The 18,465-nt window shown below is 32.9% G+C and overlaps 2 protein-coding genes across 17 annotated transcripts in view; both read left to right on the forward strand.

Annotated features, from left to right (window-relative positions):
- The window catches only part of LOC143256787 (excitatory amino acid transporter 3-like), a 41,943-nt gene extending 26,804 nt beyond the window's left edge, over positions 1-15,139 (forward strand). For 5 of the 14 annotated variants that reach the window (XM_076514459.1, XM_076514458.1, XM_076514461.1 and 2 more), the window contains 3 exons: positions 1,930-2,070; positions 4,491-4,643; positions 11,904-12,188. In XM_076514459.1, coding sequence (XP_076370574.1) covers positions 1,930-2,070; positions 4,491-4,643; positions 11,904-11,943 — 334 coding nt within the window. In that variant the 3' untranslated portion in view covers positions 11,944-12,188. Of the gene's footprint in view, positions 1-1,929; positions 2,071-4,490; positions 4,644-8,210; positions 10,742-11,903; positions 12,191-14,980 lie in introns of those variants that run through there. The other 9 variants (XM_076514469.1, XM_076514464.1, XM_076514466.1 and 6 more) reach the window with 9 other exon arrangements.
- A 1,644-nt stretch (positions 15,140-16,783) lies between these two features.
- The window catches only part of LOC143256789 (putative sodium-dependent excitatory amino acid transporter glt-6), a 34,268-nt gene continuing 32,586 nt past the window's right edge, over positions 16,784-18,465 (forward strand). For 2 of the 3 annotated variants that reach the window (XM_076514474.1, XM_076514472.1), the window contains exon 1: positions 16,784-17,786. The gene's annotated coding sequence lies outside the window, so the exon portion shown is untranslated. The remainder of the gene's footprint in view (positions 17,787-18,465) is intronic. The other variant, XM_076514473.1, reaches the window with a different exon arrangement.

An 18,465-nucleotide genomic window follows, 5' to 3' on the forward strand; every position in this document is an offset into this window, starting at 1 on the left:
ATCTGGCTTTCACTTAATACTATCAAGTCATCACGTATAGCTTATATGACCTTAAGAATACCTTCATTTTGCCAAGAAATATGCAGTTAAACTCGTCTTATTAATAAAATAAACGACATTACTTTTGGGATGACCTAATAAATAAGCGGTTTAGGGTAAAAAAATCAACCATCCTTGATGCCAAATGGCTCTAAATATAAAAGTAAATGCTGTATTTTAAAACTATTACTCCTCTTGAACTGACAATGGGCTGAGTCTTGAACACATACTCATGAAAATGATGCAAGCTAAAAGAATGAATAAGCGCTTATATGAGACATTTGGAGCAGTCAAGGAGTTTCCAGTACATCTCAATCCCATATTTATGATTTTTACTGACCTATAGAAGGTTATAAGGATAGTACTTTGCACATCCGGCTGTAAAAGGAGCATGAGCAAGCTAAAACTGATAAAAATCCTCTTGGAACCAATATAGCAAATCAGAGACTGAGAAGTCCAACAATATCTAGTACGCACGGAAACCCAGGTCTTTTCATTGGTGATGTTGTTAATAGGTTTATTACTAGGTATCTGAATACAAGACTAGGTTAAAGGCTAACCTCGGTTTAAAGTAGAAGAGGAGAGTCGTTCCAGTTGGTGTCTTGATAAGTTCATACTTTTGACCATTATTCTTCAATCCACTTTTGAAGGGAGGAATTTTTTATCCTCCATCTTCCGAAGAAAAATGTCAAATATGCTAGAGTGGTAAAAATCTATTAATCTTTTCCAAAGTCTATGAATACTTTGGGCCTTCAAAACTCATTACAGAATACCCTTCGAAACATTATGTTGGCTCATTATAACTTCACATATTTAACTTTAAAAGAAGTGACGAGTACCTTTAAAAATACACTTGAGTATAAGGTTACCTGTTTTGTTCCCAAATTGTCTCTTGCTACTCCACCCTGAAATATTTGGTCCTGACATCGCTACTGCTCAAAATGAATAAATTTAGCAATTAAATCTTTTAAACTGGACTTTTTTCAGTTGCTTTGCAAATAAGAGATTATTACTAACACATGATTTTATTTCTGACTGATTAACATTATGTGTGTATGAGGAGTTTACAGAAGACAGAAAGTATTCACTTAGAATGTCAAAAATTTAGAAAGTTCAATTATTTGTTTTAATTATAATACGTGTGTTTGTTGATATTTTTCAAACTTAATTCCTCTTTGAATTACAGAGATGATTTCATTATGAGGAAGGGAAATTTAAGATGATGAGTAAACAAAATCAGCTGCTTTCTAACATATTAGAATGTTTAATGATTTTTAAAACTATTATTTTTTATCACCAAACTTCTCTTCCTATTTTTTTCAGAAGAAAATATGTATGTTTAACTTAAAGTGACTACTTAAACAAATTAGGAATGCTTAAATTTTCTTAAGTAATTTTTCAAGTTTTAAATGTGAGGAGTACAATTTATACGTTAAGTGTAATCTTTCATTTTAATCTTTTGGGCAAAGACTTTTAATGATCCTTTCACCATGATTTTAGTTTTATAAGTTCATGAACTTACAACGATCTGCAGGGTCCTGATCTAAACTTTAATAATAATTTATTATGTGTGTGTGTTTGTTTTCTGATAGCAAAGCCTCAGTTGGCTATCTGCTAAGACCACAGAAGGGAATCGAACATCTGATTTTAGCGTTGTAAATCCATAGACTTACCGCTGTACCAATGGGGAACAATAATTAATTATATAATTAATTGTTTTTATATAAGAAAGTGTTAGAGCAGCTCAATTTTCTTTAATTAAAAATTTTGTTTCCACTTTGCCATTAATTATTAATGCTTTTGGCATTCCATTTTTACATCTGACCATCTTACCAATTTCATACGTTTAGACAAATGTCAGGTTTTTAAACACTTTTCCATACGTTACAGCCTGTTTATGGTACTGGACATCATTGCAGCCCCAGGCATACCGGCCACTCCTGCACCCGTGGGCCTTCTTATTGCCCTGAAGATTTGTGGTATTTCATCACCAGCCTACATACCATTGATTATCAGTGTGGAATGGTTAATGTGAGTAGATAACAATAATTTGAAATCCACTTTAATGGGAACGTGAAGATCAAACTTGTATGTAAACTTCATGTTCAGTTATTCAGTCTTTTAACGTTGTTGATATCTTTTGTACCTGCATCTGATTTTCAGTAGTGCGGTTTTCAGAGATATTTACTGATTACTAAGCCTATATTCTTGCTGGTATTTAGTTTACAGTTGATATACCTTTATAGTTAATTTGTATTGTATATAGCTGAATTCCTTTAACAAGCATACAGATTAAAACTGTTAGAGTTCGTACATGTCACGCTAATCTCAACATATTTTGATGTATATCGCGTGATGACTGCAGTCAAACAGCAATAGCAAAATGCTATGTAAGTGCACAGAGTGTGCGCTCTTAGTAGCTCAGTGGTAAATCTCCAAACTAAAAACAATAAAAATTACCTTCCAAATCCCATAGTACACGAAGCATTGAACATTACTACTAAACAGTCGAATCTACGTCGCACCAAACATGCTCGTCTTTTCAGCCGTGGGGGCGTTATTATGTGACAGTCAATCCCACTATTCGTTGGTAAAAGAATGGCCCAAGAGTTGGCGGTGGGTGATGATTAGTAGCTGCCTTTCCTCTAGTTTTACACTGCCTAATTAGGTACGGCTAGCGCAGATAGCCCTCTTGTAACTTTGCGTGAAATTCAAAAACAAAGAAAGAAAGTACAAAACACTGTACGGCGGTTATAGTGTGCAAGTGATACGAGAACCACAGTCTATATAAAGTCACAGTGGAACAAAACGTGCAGAACTATGTTCTTATCTCGTTGGGAGTTCAGAGGCTATGTGATACGTAAAGTATATTGATTTTGAAAAGAGTATGTAACATACTTTTTCGATGTAAAATATTCGTATACTCAGATCATATAAATATATGAATATCAGCGGTTTGAAATTTCGAAAAAGACGAGAATATTATCCATATTTAATGAACACAAAGGGATATAAATTAACTTTAGGCGACAGGTCAATCTAGCAATAGCCACGGTATGCAAAGTGTAGCGTATTGTAACAGATGCTACAAAAATACTTCCATTTAATCGTCTTATAAACTCAAGCAGTTGGAGGATGAAATCGGTATTTATGTTATTCCATAACAATGCCTACCAATCAAGTTACCCATAAATTTTTGTGCGATCTGATTGTTAGAACGATTGATAGAAAAACATTGTTCGTATACAGTAGATTGATTGTGGAAAGTCTGTAATGGTGTACCTTAGATACCACAGAATTAAGACGGTTTGTTTGTATGTAGTTAAGCAGAAACTAGACAATGGGCCTTCTGCTCACCACGGGTATCCAAACCTGGTTCCTGCTGTTGTAAGTCCACACACACTTTGCCATGTCACTGGTAGGCCCTTACGACGGAACCTTTTGCATGGAAACTATGCTGTAGAAGGGCTGCCATGGTGCACAGTCGTTAAGCAGTGTGTAAATGACTGTAGTTATATGAACTGTAATACCGTTTGAGTATGACGTATTCCATTCGAAGACCAAGCAAACAAATAAAATCCTCCATAATCTAGATACATGTGTCTTTACGTGGGACAATGTTAAGTACCTTGACTTGCAATGATAAAATCTACAGTTCGATTCCACATAATGAATACAGAATATCGGTTAATTTGGTTTTGATCTAAAACAAACAAACCTATGCTATTTTATGAAATATTTTAAACCCATATCTCTTACTTCAAAACATTTTAGACATAAATTTATAACAGTTCTAACGTAAGACAGTTTGCACAAAACTGTATTAAAGAAACACTTAAAAATGATTTTGTTTGCTTTTGAATTTCGCGCAAAGCTTCACGAGGGCTATCTGCTCTACGCGTCCCCAATGTAGTAGTGTTAAACTGGAGGCAACACGACGGTTATCTGCACTAACTGTCCCTAATTTAGCAGTATAAGACTAGAGGAAAGGCAGCTAGTTAACACCACCCACCGCCAACTCTTAGGCTACTCTTTTACCAACGAATAGTGGGATTTACCGTACATTATAACATCATTACGGCTGAAAAGGCGAGCATGTTTAGTGTTACTGGGATTCGAACCCGAGACCCTCAGATTACGAGTCGAACGCCTTAACCCACCTGGCCGGGCCCTTTTTACATGGACGTAGTTGATTTATAATTGTAAAAACAAGACTAATTACCAAAAGATTACAATAGCGGTTGACCTAATGAAGTATTACATGCACAATTTTAATGTGTTTAATATTTCCTTCTCTACACATATAGAAGGTTATAGTAATCAACTGTACTATTTATAATATTTTAACAATCCCATACATATATAGATATATAGAAATTCATAACATACATGGAAATATGTAAATAAGTCATTCCCTTTGAATTCTTACTGTTTTATTCGGTTTCCTGAAGCGATCGGTTCCGTACAACTTGTAACGTCATTGGAGATTGCTACGTTGCTGCTTTTGTACAGAAACTTTGTAAAATCCATCAGGAAGAAGAATCGTCTACCTGCTTCCCGAACAACTGTCTCGAAGTTGTTGAAGAGAAAAATGTTACTAAGCTGTAAGAAAATGATGAAATTGTTAAATCGAAATAATGTGAGGAGTGGTGGTTTGTTAGAAAGTTATATTATAAAGTGTAATTTTGAAACTTCGACCTTTAAATATTTTCCTTAATGGAGAGTGTTTAATCTAATTATTTAATTCTGCGTTGTGTACTCACATGGTACACACACATATATGTAGAAAGGTACAAGTAAAATCAGGTAAACGACTGTATTGATCTCTTCCATGATTTATTCCTCACCTTTTCTTTTCTTCACATGGTATTTAGCTTACAGGAATTATCCTTGTATGCAATGAAACTTATACCTTCCACCCACTTTAGTTAAATTATTGAAACTGTCTTTGTTGTATCCACAATAAACTTGTTTTATTGACTTGATTATTTACCAATATTGTCGTTAAATAATTCTAGCTTTCCCAGATACTCTGATGCTTGTTATAAATTAGTTAAAATCTTATTAGACTTTATTTTTAATAAGAATTCCTTAGTAATAATAAATATAGTTAAGGAGAGTAAAGGGCTGTACCGTACTAGTGTTTTCAGTTGAAAATAATTTTTAAGAAAGCATTCTTGTGGGTGATGAAGACCATGAAACACAGCTTATCTTTTGTGTGATATACCACTTGATGCAGTTTCTCCTGGATATCATTGCGGATTAACAGCTAATTTTAACGTCCCACTTGAAGATGATAAATCTACTTATTATAAGTGTTCTTCTAAATTCGAAATAGTCTCTTATAATTCATTTTTCTGTCTGTGTCTTCTGTATTCACACAGAAGTTATGAAACTTAATGCCACATTATTTAGATTATTGTTTTAGTAGGGTTTTTCATGCATATTTATTATCTGAGAAAATTCATTAAATGTTCAGGTGCATAGAATACCACCCTAGATAAAGCCAAGCAAACAAACTCACAAGGTTGGTTTATTTGAATTTCGCGCAAAGCTACACGAGGACTATCTGCGCTAGTCGTCCCTAATTCAGTACTATAAGGCTGGAGGAAAGGCAGCTGGTCATAACCACTCACCGCCAACTCTTGGGCTAAACTTTTACCAACGAATACTGGGATTGATCGTCACATTATAACCTTCCAACAGCTAAGGTGGCAAGCATGTTTAGTGTGACAGAGATTCGAACTTACAACCGACATACAGGGAGTTGAGAGCCTTATCCACCTGCCCATGCCCGGCACGAGATTTGTAAAGTTCCTTCTTTATACGTTTTATTACTTTTTGTACATTATTCAAAGTTTAAATAACTCATGAAATAAGAAACGAAAAGAAAAATAGACAAAGATTTTGGTATATGGACGGAAGAACGAAAGTCAATAAACAGATAACTTTTCTAACATTTTGTTTCTTTAAAAGTGTTATTTATTTACGCAGTTTGACTTAGTCGAAATTAAATACGAGTAGCCAACATAACATCACTTTTTCTCCAAAAAAATATAAATCAATCAAGTACATTTGGCTTATAGGTAACAAAACTTTGTCACTCATGGTAAAAAAAAACATTAAGATGTATTACTATGTAAAACATGTATTTTATCACTACCATCACAATCCCTGTTTTTAAATTTTTTGTTAATTGCAAAGATACGCGATCGGCATTCTATTCTCCACCTTCTATGGATATTGAACATCAAATTACGGGTAAGTCACGTGCGGTACTTTAGACGTCATTCTTCGTTGAAACATTTTCAATAACATATTAAATATTTCGTTACTTTTGAAGGAAGTATGTGTCACATCTTTTTCGTTCACTATCAACTAGCCCAGTTTATTGTAAGGAAGAAAATCACCATAAAGAATCCTTCTTTGAACGTCAACTTTATATTTATCATCTGAGGATGTACACAATATAAGGCTGATAATAATTTACTTGACCAATTCTGTTTTCCAGAAGGAAGATTACAAAATAATTGTGCCCACATAATGGCTTGAAAAGGAAGATCTGTAAAGATATCTCATAAGTTTTCCAAATAGGCCCGGCTTTGGCAGATGGGTTAAGGCGTTCGACTCGTAATTTGAGGGTCGAGGGTTCAAATCACCGTCGCACCACACATGCTCGTCATTTCCCGTAGGGACGTTATAATGTGACGGTATTCACATGTATTCGTTGGTAAAAGAGTAGCCCAAGAGTTGGTGGTGGGTTGTGATGACTAGCTGCATTCCCTTTACTCTTACACTGCTAAATTAGAGACTGCTAGCGGAGATAGACATTGAGTTGCTTTATGCGAAATTGAAAAACAAAACAAAAACAATCTTCCAAAAAAATAACCATTATTTGGAAAACAAACTTACAAAAAAAATAACATTCTAGTAAACACTAAATGTATTTTTGAAACCAGGTGCAAAAATAAAGTTCGTACTACGTATAAACTACACTGAGAGACTTAATACCGACATTATTTATAAAATACATCTACAATGTAACAACTCCTATGATGTCTGTATTGGAGAATTTGTTTATTTGTTTGGAATTTCGCACAAAGCTACTCTAGGGCTATCTGTGCTAGCCGTCCCTAATTTAGCAGTGTAAGACTAGAGGGAAGGCAGCTAGTCATCACCACCCACCGCTAACTCTTGGGCTACTCTTTTACCAACGAATAGTTGGATTGACCGTCACATCATACACCCCCACGGCTGGGAGGGCGAGCATGTTTAGCGCGACGCGGGCGCGAACCCGTGACCCTCAGATTACCAGTCACACGCCTTACGCGCTTGGCCATGCCAAGCCTATGTATTGGAGAAACAAGGAGAAAATTGGAAACCAGATTTAAAGAACAACAACAGCAAAAAACACTTTCACACGTTTTTGAACACTGCAAATCAAATAAGCACGATATAACCATAAAAAATACCTAAATAGTAAGTAGGGAAACAAATATAAACAAACACAAAATCAAAAAAATTCTACTTATACAAAACTAAAACCAAAACTAAACCAATATAAACGAACACATTTATACCTATATTAATTAATAACCTGATATCTAACTGTAACGACCCATACCATCTTGTACTCGTTGATATTCTCTTCCCTAAGACATGTGACCGGCATCTGTCAGTTATATGCTCTCTTTGTTAACCTGAAGGTGACCTAAGAAGGTCGAAACATTGTTCTGTACTTTAGTTTTTCATTGAAGTTTTAATACCTACATCAGCCGTCTTATTTTAGGGCGTTCGACTCGCAATTTGGCTCTTGCGGGTTCGTAACTCCGACAATCCAAACATTCTCGCTCTTTCAATCGGAGGCTTTATAATGTTACGGTCAATCTCATTATTTTTTTGGTAGAAGAGTAGTTCAAGAGTTGGAAATGGGTGGTGATGACTAGCTGTCTTCCCTCTAGTCTTACACCACTAAAGTAAGAACTGCTTGAACAAACAGTCTGCGTGTAGTTTTGCGCGAAATCAAAAACAAACAAAAGTTATGTCATACATACTATTGATATATAAACCACACTTCAGCAGAACAAGTTGTTGTACATTCTAAAACATATGTATGTATATATTACTTTCAGGTTGACAGAGTAGGTTTGAATGCCATTTCATTATTCTAGGTAGACAAGTTTACTAAGCATTAGTTAAGATGCCAAACAACGACTTTACATGTGAAAAGGAGACTTCCAAATATAATCGGTTTCACTTAAACAGAAAGCATTGTGAACAGGTCAACTGCTTGATAACACCTCATGTACATCCTTTATATTTAAACAATATTGAAATGCAAAGTAGTAATTCCTTGCTGTCTTTTATCATGCATTGTTTATACTCAAAGGTTTTGTATCTCGGGATGATAAACAGCAAACTTCTTACTTTATATATATGTATAGCAGTTTACCAACGAATACGCGCGTGTTTCATCCCATGGGTTTAAATGTAAAGTTCAAGCTCATTTTCGTGAGATAATTAGGTGAACTGGCAGCGGAGGAACATTACTGTTATTCCTTATACTTAGTTGAAAGCAAAGTCTTGCGTGACAAGATAAATTAAAAAAAAAACTTTGCAATTTATTTATTTCTGCTACAGAACGTTAATAGATACACGACAATCTGTGCCAGATATATTCAAAACGATTTGACATTCCTGTTTATTTTGTCAGCAAAAGATCTGAAACAAGAATAAGTTGTGCCGTCGCTGTTATCTGCCTCTGAATTATGGCGTTAGGTTTTGAAAGAAGTTGTATTTATCCTTTGTCACATTAAAGTAGTTGTCAAACTGTTCAAAAAATTCACGCATTAAAGAGCCATGTCGATATATAGTTTTTTTTCTTTTGCTGATGGAGTAGGTGGTCACAGTCAAGTAAAAATGTTATAAGATTCTTTTAATGCAGCAGATTAAATAAGAATTGTTATGTTGGCAGTATTGGTTTAACATTAATTTGGTTAAATCTGAAAATATCTTTTGTTATTTTATAGATTGAGATGTTACGACTAAATCCATGATGGAATTTAGTCATTAGTCATTTCTGATCATTAGTTCCATTTCTGCCAGAAAAATACTTTTTATTCTTTGCTTATTTCTTTCATCCAGTATGTACTCTATTTTTTCTAAAATTTGCTATTTTCCATACCCATTCATGTAAAATAATTAGCTTTATTTTGATTTAAACAGTCTCCAGATGTAGTCTTTATTTTACATAAATACTCATGTATAGTTTTCTTTTTGATTTTCAACCGTTTCTAAAGCAAAATATCCCTAACACCTTTTCACATAACTTTCTGGCCGTAAGCCATATTGTACTTGAAATAGAATACATTTACAAAATAACATGGTAAAATATACTAAACATTTCCAAGGAAACAAGACGACCTTTATATGTCACTCGTTCGATTACACCACCATTTCTAATTTCCCCTGAAAAAGAAAGGTTACAATTCGGGTTGCAGGTTCGAATCTCCGTTACACCAAACATGCTCGCCCTTTCAGCCGTGGAGGCGTTATAATTTGACAGTCATCCCAGTTTTGTTCGTAAAAGAGTAGCTCAAGAGTTGGCGGTGTGTGGTGATGAGTAGTTGCCCACCCTCTAGTCTTACACTGCTAAATTAGAGTCGGCTAGCGCAGACAGCCCTCGAGTAGTTTTACGCAAAATTCAAAACAAAGAAAACCATACTATGTATAATTTAATTTGAAAGAAAAATGAACGACGCCATCTATTGCGAGAAATATTTGAAAAAGATTCAATAATTAACATTATGAATTATATTTGTTCTTTCTTCAATTATATGTCTTCAAATTAAATTACTGTCAACGTAAGCACTATATCGGTTGAAAGAAACATTCTGAAAAGCTTAATTTAGGATATTTTGAAGCCATGGTTTTGCTATAAACACGAATAAACTGGTTTGTGACATATCAGAGTGCCATTGAAGATTTCTTTCATGGTGTGATATTATATTGTCTTAAAATGTAAAAAAACAACAACAAGAAACCCTAATCTCGTTTAATAGATCAGTAATACATCCTTTTTTAATCTCAGCCCTAACCTTAAAAGCCGGAAATGTTTTTTGTAATTTCACGCAAAGCTACACGAGGGCTATCTGTACCAGCAGTCCCTAATTTAGCACTAGACTAGAGGGAAGGCAGCTATTTATCACAACCTACTCCCAACTCTTGGGTTACTCTTTTACTAACGAGCAGTGGAATTGGTTGTTACATTATAACGTCCCAACGGCTGAAAGGACGAGCATGTTTCGTGTGACGGGGAATCGAACACACGACCCTCGGATTAAGGGTCGAGTAACTTAACCACCTGGCCAAGCCATGCCTGTTGCACAGTAAAATTACCTGAACTATGTTTGTCTATTGCATGCAAAATCAGTAATTTAATGTTAAAACACGCTCTTTAGAATTTTTTTCGATAATGTTAACTAATTACCTTCCGTTTAATTTGTTGGTTGGAAATAAGGAACAGTTAGTTCTCCATTTTCTTTGTGCTCCTTTAGCTATCGGTAACCTACAAAAAGTAGGCCAAAGATATAAAGAATGCTTTTGATAAATAAAGGGAAATAATAAATTTCTTTTTTACTATTAAGTATTTATTGTTTGTCTCTCACTTTCTTTTAGAAATGTAAATTAAACTGCCAAACTATTATTTAAACCAAACCTAAACAAATATATATGTTTATGTGTATATGTATTCATTCATAAGTAACAGTAAATAAATTTTATGACGAAAAAGTATTTTACTTTTTGTTCTCTTTACAGTAAAATATTATTTTAATGTCATACATGACTTTAAAGACTGCATTCGATCTGAAATCTTAAATTTAATGAATCCATGATTTTAGCTTTAATTTTCATTTTTACTTTACATAAAATAACTTTAATTCGAAAAACTATATATGTAAATATGTACAGAAACGGTCGGCGAACTTCATAGCATTGCAATAACTCATTTGCGCAAGACTAGTCTTCTTTATCAAAAATAATCGTTAAAAAAATTAGTTTCTTTCAGACGTTAGTTTACTTCTGATAAGAGGTAAGGTTTTAGTATTTTTGCTTTTAAGAGACTTTTTAGTCTTAGGTAGCTAAGTAGATAATGACTAATAGTAGTAGTGTTTGACACAACCTGTTACCTCGTGATGGCTTACAACACGTGGTAATAATATATAATTCTGTATACAGTGACAAAAATGTAACTGTGAGATGTGTCGTTCTCTCGAGGCATTTTATTAAGATACATTTCTAGAACGAATGAATGATTTTCATTCGTAAGGCGTGTGTGTATTTTTTTTATAGTAAGGCCACATTGGTCAACATGCTAAGACCACCGAGGAGAATCGAGCCCCTGATTTTAGCATTGTAAATCCGTAGACCTACTAATCAGTGATGTCGAGAAAACCCACTTGTAGAGAAAAATATATATGTAAAAACGTCTCGTTTGGGTTGAGAAAATGTTTTATGCAAAGGAGCGAACAACGTTTCGACCTTCTTCGGTCTACATCAGGTTCACAAAGAAAGAAAGAGGTAACTGACCGGAAGCTGACCAAATGTTTGAAAGGGGTTGTGTAACTGAGTGTCAGAATGTAAAGGGCGTTTATAGATGTTTGAATATATATATTTTTATATTATTTATTTTATTATTATTATTAATTATATTATTTTTAATATAGGTATAAAGGTGTTTTTTGTATTGGTTTATTTTGGGCTTCAGTTGTTGTATAAGTAAGGTTTCTTTAATTTTGCGTTTATGTGTTTCTTCATTTACTATTTGAGTGTATTTGGTTATGTTGTGTTTATTTGACTTACAGTCTTCGAAAACGTGTGAAGATGACTTTTTATCTTCTTTGAATCTGGTTTCCATTTTTCTACTTGTTTCTCCAATATTGAAGTCGTGACAGTTATCACAGTGTATTTTATAAATAATGTTGGTGTCGTGTTTGTCAATAAAGTTTTTACACAGTATATACCTCAGTTTTGTGCCTGTATTTATTATAATATTTGTAGTGTAAGTATTATGAATTTCTTAATATTTCTAGCTTCAGTACTGTTTAACAGTTTTATATCATTTGCACTTAAATTAAAAGCTTCCAGTGTGTCAGCGTTAAGTCAGCGTTATGGATTTATAACGATAAAATCAATCGTTATGAATCACCGTTATGGAGAGAGCAGATAACTTATTGTGTTGCTTTGCGCTTAAATGAATTTCAGAAATCGATATAAACAATATTATTGAAAAAGAAAGACTGTTTTCTGCATAATTATTTATTGTTTTGTGATTTACTTATTTATTAATCTACTGTAATTTCCAAGGATCATGGTTATAAACAACAGTAGCTAAAAGACTCTCCTTGTTACTGTCAATAAAAATTAGTTAATTGAAAGTATTTCAAAAAATAATGTGTTAATTATAATAACAAAAATATTTAACAGATTTAAGTAGAATTGTTTTTTTTGGAATTTCGCACAAAGCTACTCGAGGGCTATCTGTGTTAGCCGTCTCTAATTTAGCAGTGTAAGACTAGAAGAAAGGCAGCTAGTCATCACCATCTGCCGCCAACTCTTGGGCTTCTCCTTTACCAACGAATAGTGGGATTGACCGTCACATTATACGACCCCACGGCTGGGAAGGCGAGCATGTTTAGCGCGACGCGGGCACGAACCCGCGAATTACGAGTCACACGCCTTCCGCGCTTGGCCATGCCAGGCTTTAAGTAGAAATTGATTATTAATGTTTAACCTCCATCACTGTTTGTGAAAAGTATAAACACGACTTTGAATAGTAATGTTGTGCTAAAAACCTTAAATCTTTGTTTTTGAACGATAATAATATATCAAATGCAGAATAATTGGCGTTTATTTTCATGTACATAAGAAAAATAATAATTACAAAAATAGTAAAATGATGAAAATATTGTTTTAGTGTCATAGATTGGAATTTGATTGATTTACTAATACATTTAAATTATATGAAAGTTATGTTTATTTCTTTTGTTAATTTTAATTCAGTTGTATGTATGATCTAGTACGAGAATATTAAACACTCCAAATTCTCAATACACAACAGTTGTATAAACAATAATATGATGCTATCATCCATCTTATTATTATCTGATAGTAAGTTATTAATTTCACTATGCAGATGGAAATTAAAATAAATTGTTTAATTGAGAAAACAGGCAACAATTCAATTTCGTCATTTTGGTGCAAGTAATAACATTTTATGATTAATTAACAGTATTACTTCAAAATATATTACTGTATTTAATTTAAATTTAAAATTCATATAACTAAAGGGTTACATTTAGAGAATTGTTTTCGATATATGTCTGGAATATAACCAACTTTTCACTGTATGTATATATAGCCCCTTAAATTTAAATAAAGAAAGTAACTTCAGTTTATAAACTATCTGTAATATATGTTCATAATGATATTAAATTAAATAAAAATTAAACACTGCTTCCAGATAGAGATTTTGTTTTCCTCACATTTACCACAAGCAGTTATTTGATTATCTTAAAATAAATGTTTTCATGAATACTTTATGGAAAAATCTCAAATTAAAACACTAGAAGAGAGAGTACAATTTGGTATAAACGGAAGACTGAGTATTTAGTTTCAGTATTCTATTTCATTTATGTTTCGACTTTTCTGAAACTGGTTTTACATATCTATTTTAATATCGATGTTTGTTTAAGCTAAATTTATATTTAGATAATACCATAACTTTTCCTGTTAAATCTGAATTGCGAAATTTCAGCCTGTATCAATAAAATTGAAGAATAATTTCGAGTGCAAGAATCAGCAATATATGTATGTACGTAATCACCGGTGTAGTGTTTATATAGTTGTGTACGCTGAAATTTCGAGAAAGTATCCTCACGCCTATAAATATATTCAACTCAGTATATCAAGAAACAGTATACACATATGTATATTGGTTTACTTTTAAATTCGGAAGCTACACCTATGACTGTTATAACGCTTTTCAATCATGTACTTTAGATATTTCACCAGAAACAATTAAAGATTTCGAACTTTACAAATTATTTAACTTCAGAAAAGAGAAAATGAGAGTTCTCGGGCAAACTGAAATGTTGTTTACCAAGGTTTATACATATATGTTTAAACAAAGAACCGAAAATTACTTTGACATTAATCTAGAGACAAGTGTCATGGAACTTAAGATAGTTCGGTCATTCAGTACCTTTGTGAGTTTATTTTTAGAATTCTATTATTTATAAAATTTCCATACTACCTGTTTTTTATCTTTTTTATAGATATATAAGATTTGCAGGTTCCTTTCTAGGTCAAATTTGTGTTTAGTTACAATAAGGAATGCAAAGGTTAAATACATGTTCTCTAATTCTTGTTTTACCTGTAGGTACAATAATGCAGTCTTCACACTTGACTGGTAAACACTAGAGTTGCTGTACTTTTCGATTCTATCTTTGTTGTTGTACATTTCATCCAAGGTTGTTTTTTACAACAGAAGGACAGTCTGTTAGTTTCTTTATTTTTCAAGGTTTTTCCAAAGTAACTTACCTTTAACCGTTTTGTTGTTGTTTGTTTCGTTTGGTGCAGTATATGGGTGTATCGATTTCATGGCTTTTAATTTTTCTTAATTTGTTATAAAAATTATCTGCATGTAACACTTCAGTGGCTTGCATAGATTTCTGTTATTATAGATAGATCATACGTAACAACAGTTTTATGTATTTTGAATCAATTTCTCAGATAAGATGAAATAATTTCGATAATAAAATTTTGGCTCCATAACATTTAGTGATATAAATTAAAGGTAAATAGTAATACGCATGTTTTACGTCTTGATACAACCATTTTGATAAATTGCCAATTTTGATCTTTTTTTTTCTCTTTTTAGTATTGTAAGGAAAATCAAATGAGAAGGTTGGTAAAAGTTAGGGTCAACCTTAGCCATTATAATCACGTGACTTCTTGATTCATATATTCATGATAAAACCTGAGAAGCCAGACAGAACAGAATCGGGGACATCATAACATGATTTGTTATACAAGACAATTTTCTGTGAGTATTTGACAAATGTTTAAATTAGTAAAACGTAAAATGTTCTGGGTTAATGTTAAATATTTCGATATGCTTTAAAAACTTTACTGTTGAGTTTTTGGAAATTAATTGGACTATAAAACTGGTAACAATTAAACCTTTTGATAAAATTAAAGTGTAAAAGAGGACCTAAATATGGAAGTTGTATGACATCATAACTTGAATACTCATTTTAGTATTTTCTGACTCATTGCGTGAAATATGTGAATCCATGTTTTTATTGCAATAAACGCATTCATTTTTAAAACCGTTTATTTGTGTTTATGTTCCCAGCAGGTTTTACTGTGTAACACTGCTGTGTTTTAAATTAATAATTATATTAGCATTTTTTCTAATATGATAGAGTATCTTTTGTTCTGATGTGGGTGTTTTTGTTGCGTGAGGTATAAGATATAATTTTTCAAGTGATAAAATGTAAGTTCAAATGCTTTGCATATATTACTTAAACTGGGTATTGTTTGCTTGTTTTGAACATCAAACTACATCAGAGAGAATTGAATCCTGAATTTTATCGTCATATATTAATATACTTACCACTGACCAATTGGGAAAATATGATGTACTAATTAAACCTATATGTGTAATCACAGGTGTCACGTTTGTAAGGTGCAGTTCAGAACATTTTTTCTCATATATTTTATGAAAATGTTGAGACCCTGATTAAGCATAAGTAGGCCGGCATGGCCAGTTTGGGTAAGGCGTTCGACTCGTAATATGAGGGTTGCGGGTTCGTATCCCCGTCGCACCAAATATGCTCGACCTTTTAGCCATGTGACAGTCAATCCCACTACTCGTTGGTAAAAGAGTAGCTCAAGAGTTGGTGGTGGGTGGTGATGATTAGCTGCCTTCCCTCTAGTCTTACATTGCTAAATTAGGGATGGCTAGAGCGGATAGCCCTCGAGTAGTTTTGTGCGAAATTCAAAAAACAAACAAACAAACTATGCAAAAGTAAATTTTATAATATGTATTTACGTGAAGACTCATCTCACTAGAAAACATTTTGGAGATATTACAACTATGATATGGTGTTGTAACTAAAGAATTAGTGCTGCATGGCTAAATCATAACAAAAAACACCAACCTAACATTAGGATAATTTAAATTGATACCTATTTCATACTGACCTTAGGCATTTTCCAAAGAAAATGAAACTCGTTATAATACATTAGCATACATGTTTTGCAGGATAAGCACAGACCTGGAATAAGTATAACAAGGTTCTGTTTGTTTGTTGTTAGGCAGAAAATTACCCAAAGTGCTACTTGTCCTTTGCTCACCACGGGTAACAAAATCCGGTTTATAGTGTTGTAAGTCAGCAGATATACTGCTGTACCACTTTGGGGCTCTAAGAAGGTAAACGGTAAACATCCGGATCATATAAACTAATAACAAACTTTGAAAAGTACTGTAATTTAGAAATTAAAATAAATTCTATGTAAATATAAGTTGAATGAATGAATTAACACAATTAATTTTTCATAGGTAAAGCTAAGCTTTTTTACGTTTTAAATAATTTCTTAATTGTGTTTTTCTTTCTCAACAGATTATGGGTTGCTTAAGAACCCATAGAATTTCTCTCTTGATCATCACTATGGCAATTTTAGGATTTTGCACATGACTTTCATTACGACAAATGAATTTAGATAAAGAAACGATAAAGTTGATTGGTTATCCTGGTCAGTTGGTATTTCGAGCTATCATCTTATTTGTTGTTCCGTTGATATGTACCAGCTTTATTGTAGGTTTGTTGCTACATATTTGTCATATTTGTAAGAAACGTGAACAGATTTCTGTGGTTGTTTTTTAGCTTTCAAGTGATATTTTGATATACTTATATTCTATTACATTATAATGCAAATGCATAAAACGTCTGAACTTATGTAATTGTAGCTTGAAAAATATCAGTTTCAAACGTGTTTCTTGTATTTAAGTACAACTTGTACTATAGTTTAATCGTTGCTCATACTGAATATATATATTATGATATCTGTTTTATTTTTTTGAATGTAGCATCCCATACATGATTGGCAATCCCAGACTAACATCTTAATAGGATTGATTGGTAATACGTTCCTGAGTTAAATCAACAGTTAATGTATATATAGTATTAATTTGGCTAAAAAAATGGTTTTGTAACTAAAATTTTGTTAAGGATAAACACTAAACATTCTTAAAAGCCTACATTTCACTAAGCAACACAAATTGTGATGAAAATGAAAACAAATCACAGAACCTGAAACAGTAAAGTTGAGGTTTTTCATTTTACGTTATAAAACGTTTAGTATTTTCATCGTACGTCCAAACCTCGCACCCTTGTTTTTTGATTGCAATTCTTATTTGCTCATCTTGATACTTTTCAAAATATGATGGTTTGAGTTTCAGGTGTTACGTCATTGAAGAAAGGTGACAACGTCCGTTTGGCGGGGTTGACACTGGGTTTTTTTGTAGAACTGCAAGTGTTCTGCACTGCTGTTGGAATGATTGTCGCTCAAATTGTAAATTCCAATAGTTCCCATGGCAACAGTGATGGCGTGGATATTTCAAGATCTAAGGAACAGGTGGAAAAATGTCAAATTATTGATATAATTCTAGATTTATTCAGGTATGTTTATGGTGAAATATACAATTATTGTAATTGGATCAAAATCTAATAACTAATGTTTATAAAAAATATAACTTATTGATTTTGTCTACGATTCAGTTATTCAGCAATGTTTTATTTTTTCTGTCCTTTACAAAAGACTGCTTACAGCTGTTTAACAATTTTACATCTGAAGGAATAATTAGTAGACATTCTTTTATCACATTATTAGGCATGTCACTAGTCCTGATTATCTAAGGATGGCTCGGATTATACGTTGAAATGGTATTTTAGCTATGTTCTAATTAAGTCATTAAAACATTACAGTGTTTCCATTAATAATAATATCTTTATGATGACTGAATCACAATGTTTTGGGTATGTCTGTAAATATCTTAGGAAAAAGTTAGGATTCTTTGCTCTTCTTTCCTCTTTTAAGCTCGACTCGTAATCTGTGGGTCTCGGGGTCGAATCCCAATCGCAGCAAACATGCTCGCCCTTTAAGCCGTAGGGGCGTTATAATGTTATTGTCAATCCCACTATTCGTTGGTAAAAGTTTAGCCCACGAGTTGGCAGTGAGTGGTGATGACTATCTGCCTTCCTTCTAGTGTTACACTGCTAAATTAGGAATGACTAAAACAGATAGCTCTCGTGTCAGAAAAAAATCAATAGTACTTTGTACACTGATCCAGAACATATT

Source organism: Tachypleus tridentatus, chromosome 7, assembly GCF_004210375.1.
Source record: "Tachypleus tridentatus isolate NWPU-2018 chromosome 7, ASM421037v1, whole genome shotgun sequence".
Taxonomy (NCBI): Eukaryota; Metazoa; Arthropoda; class Merostomata; order Xiphosura; family Limulidae; genus Tachypleus; species Tachypleus tridentatus.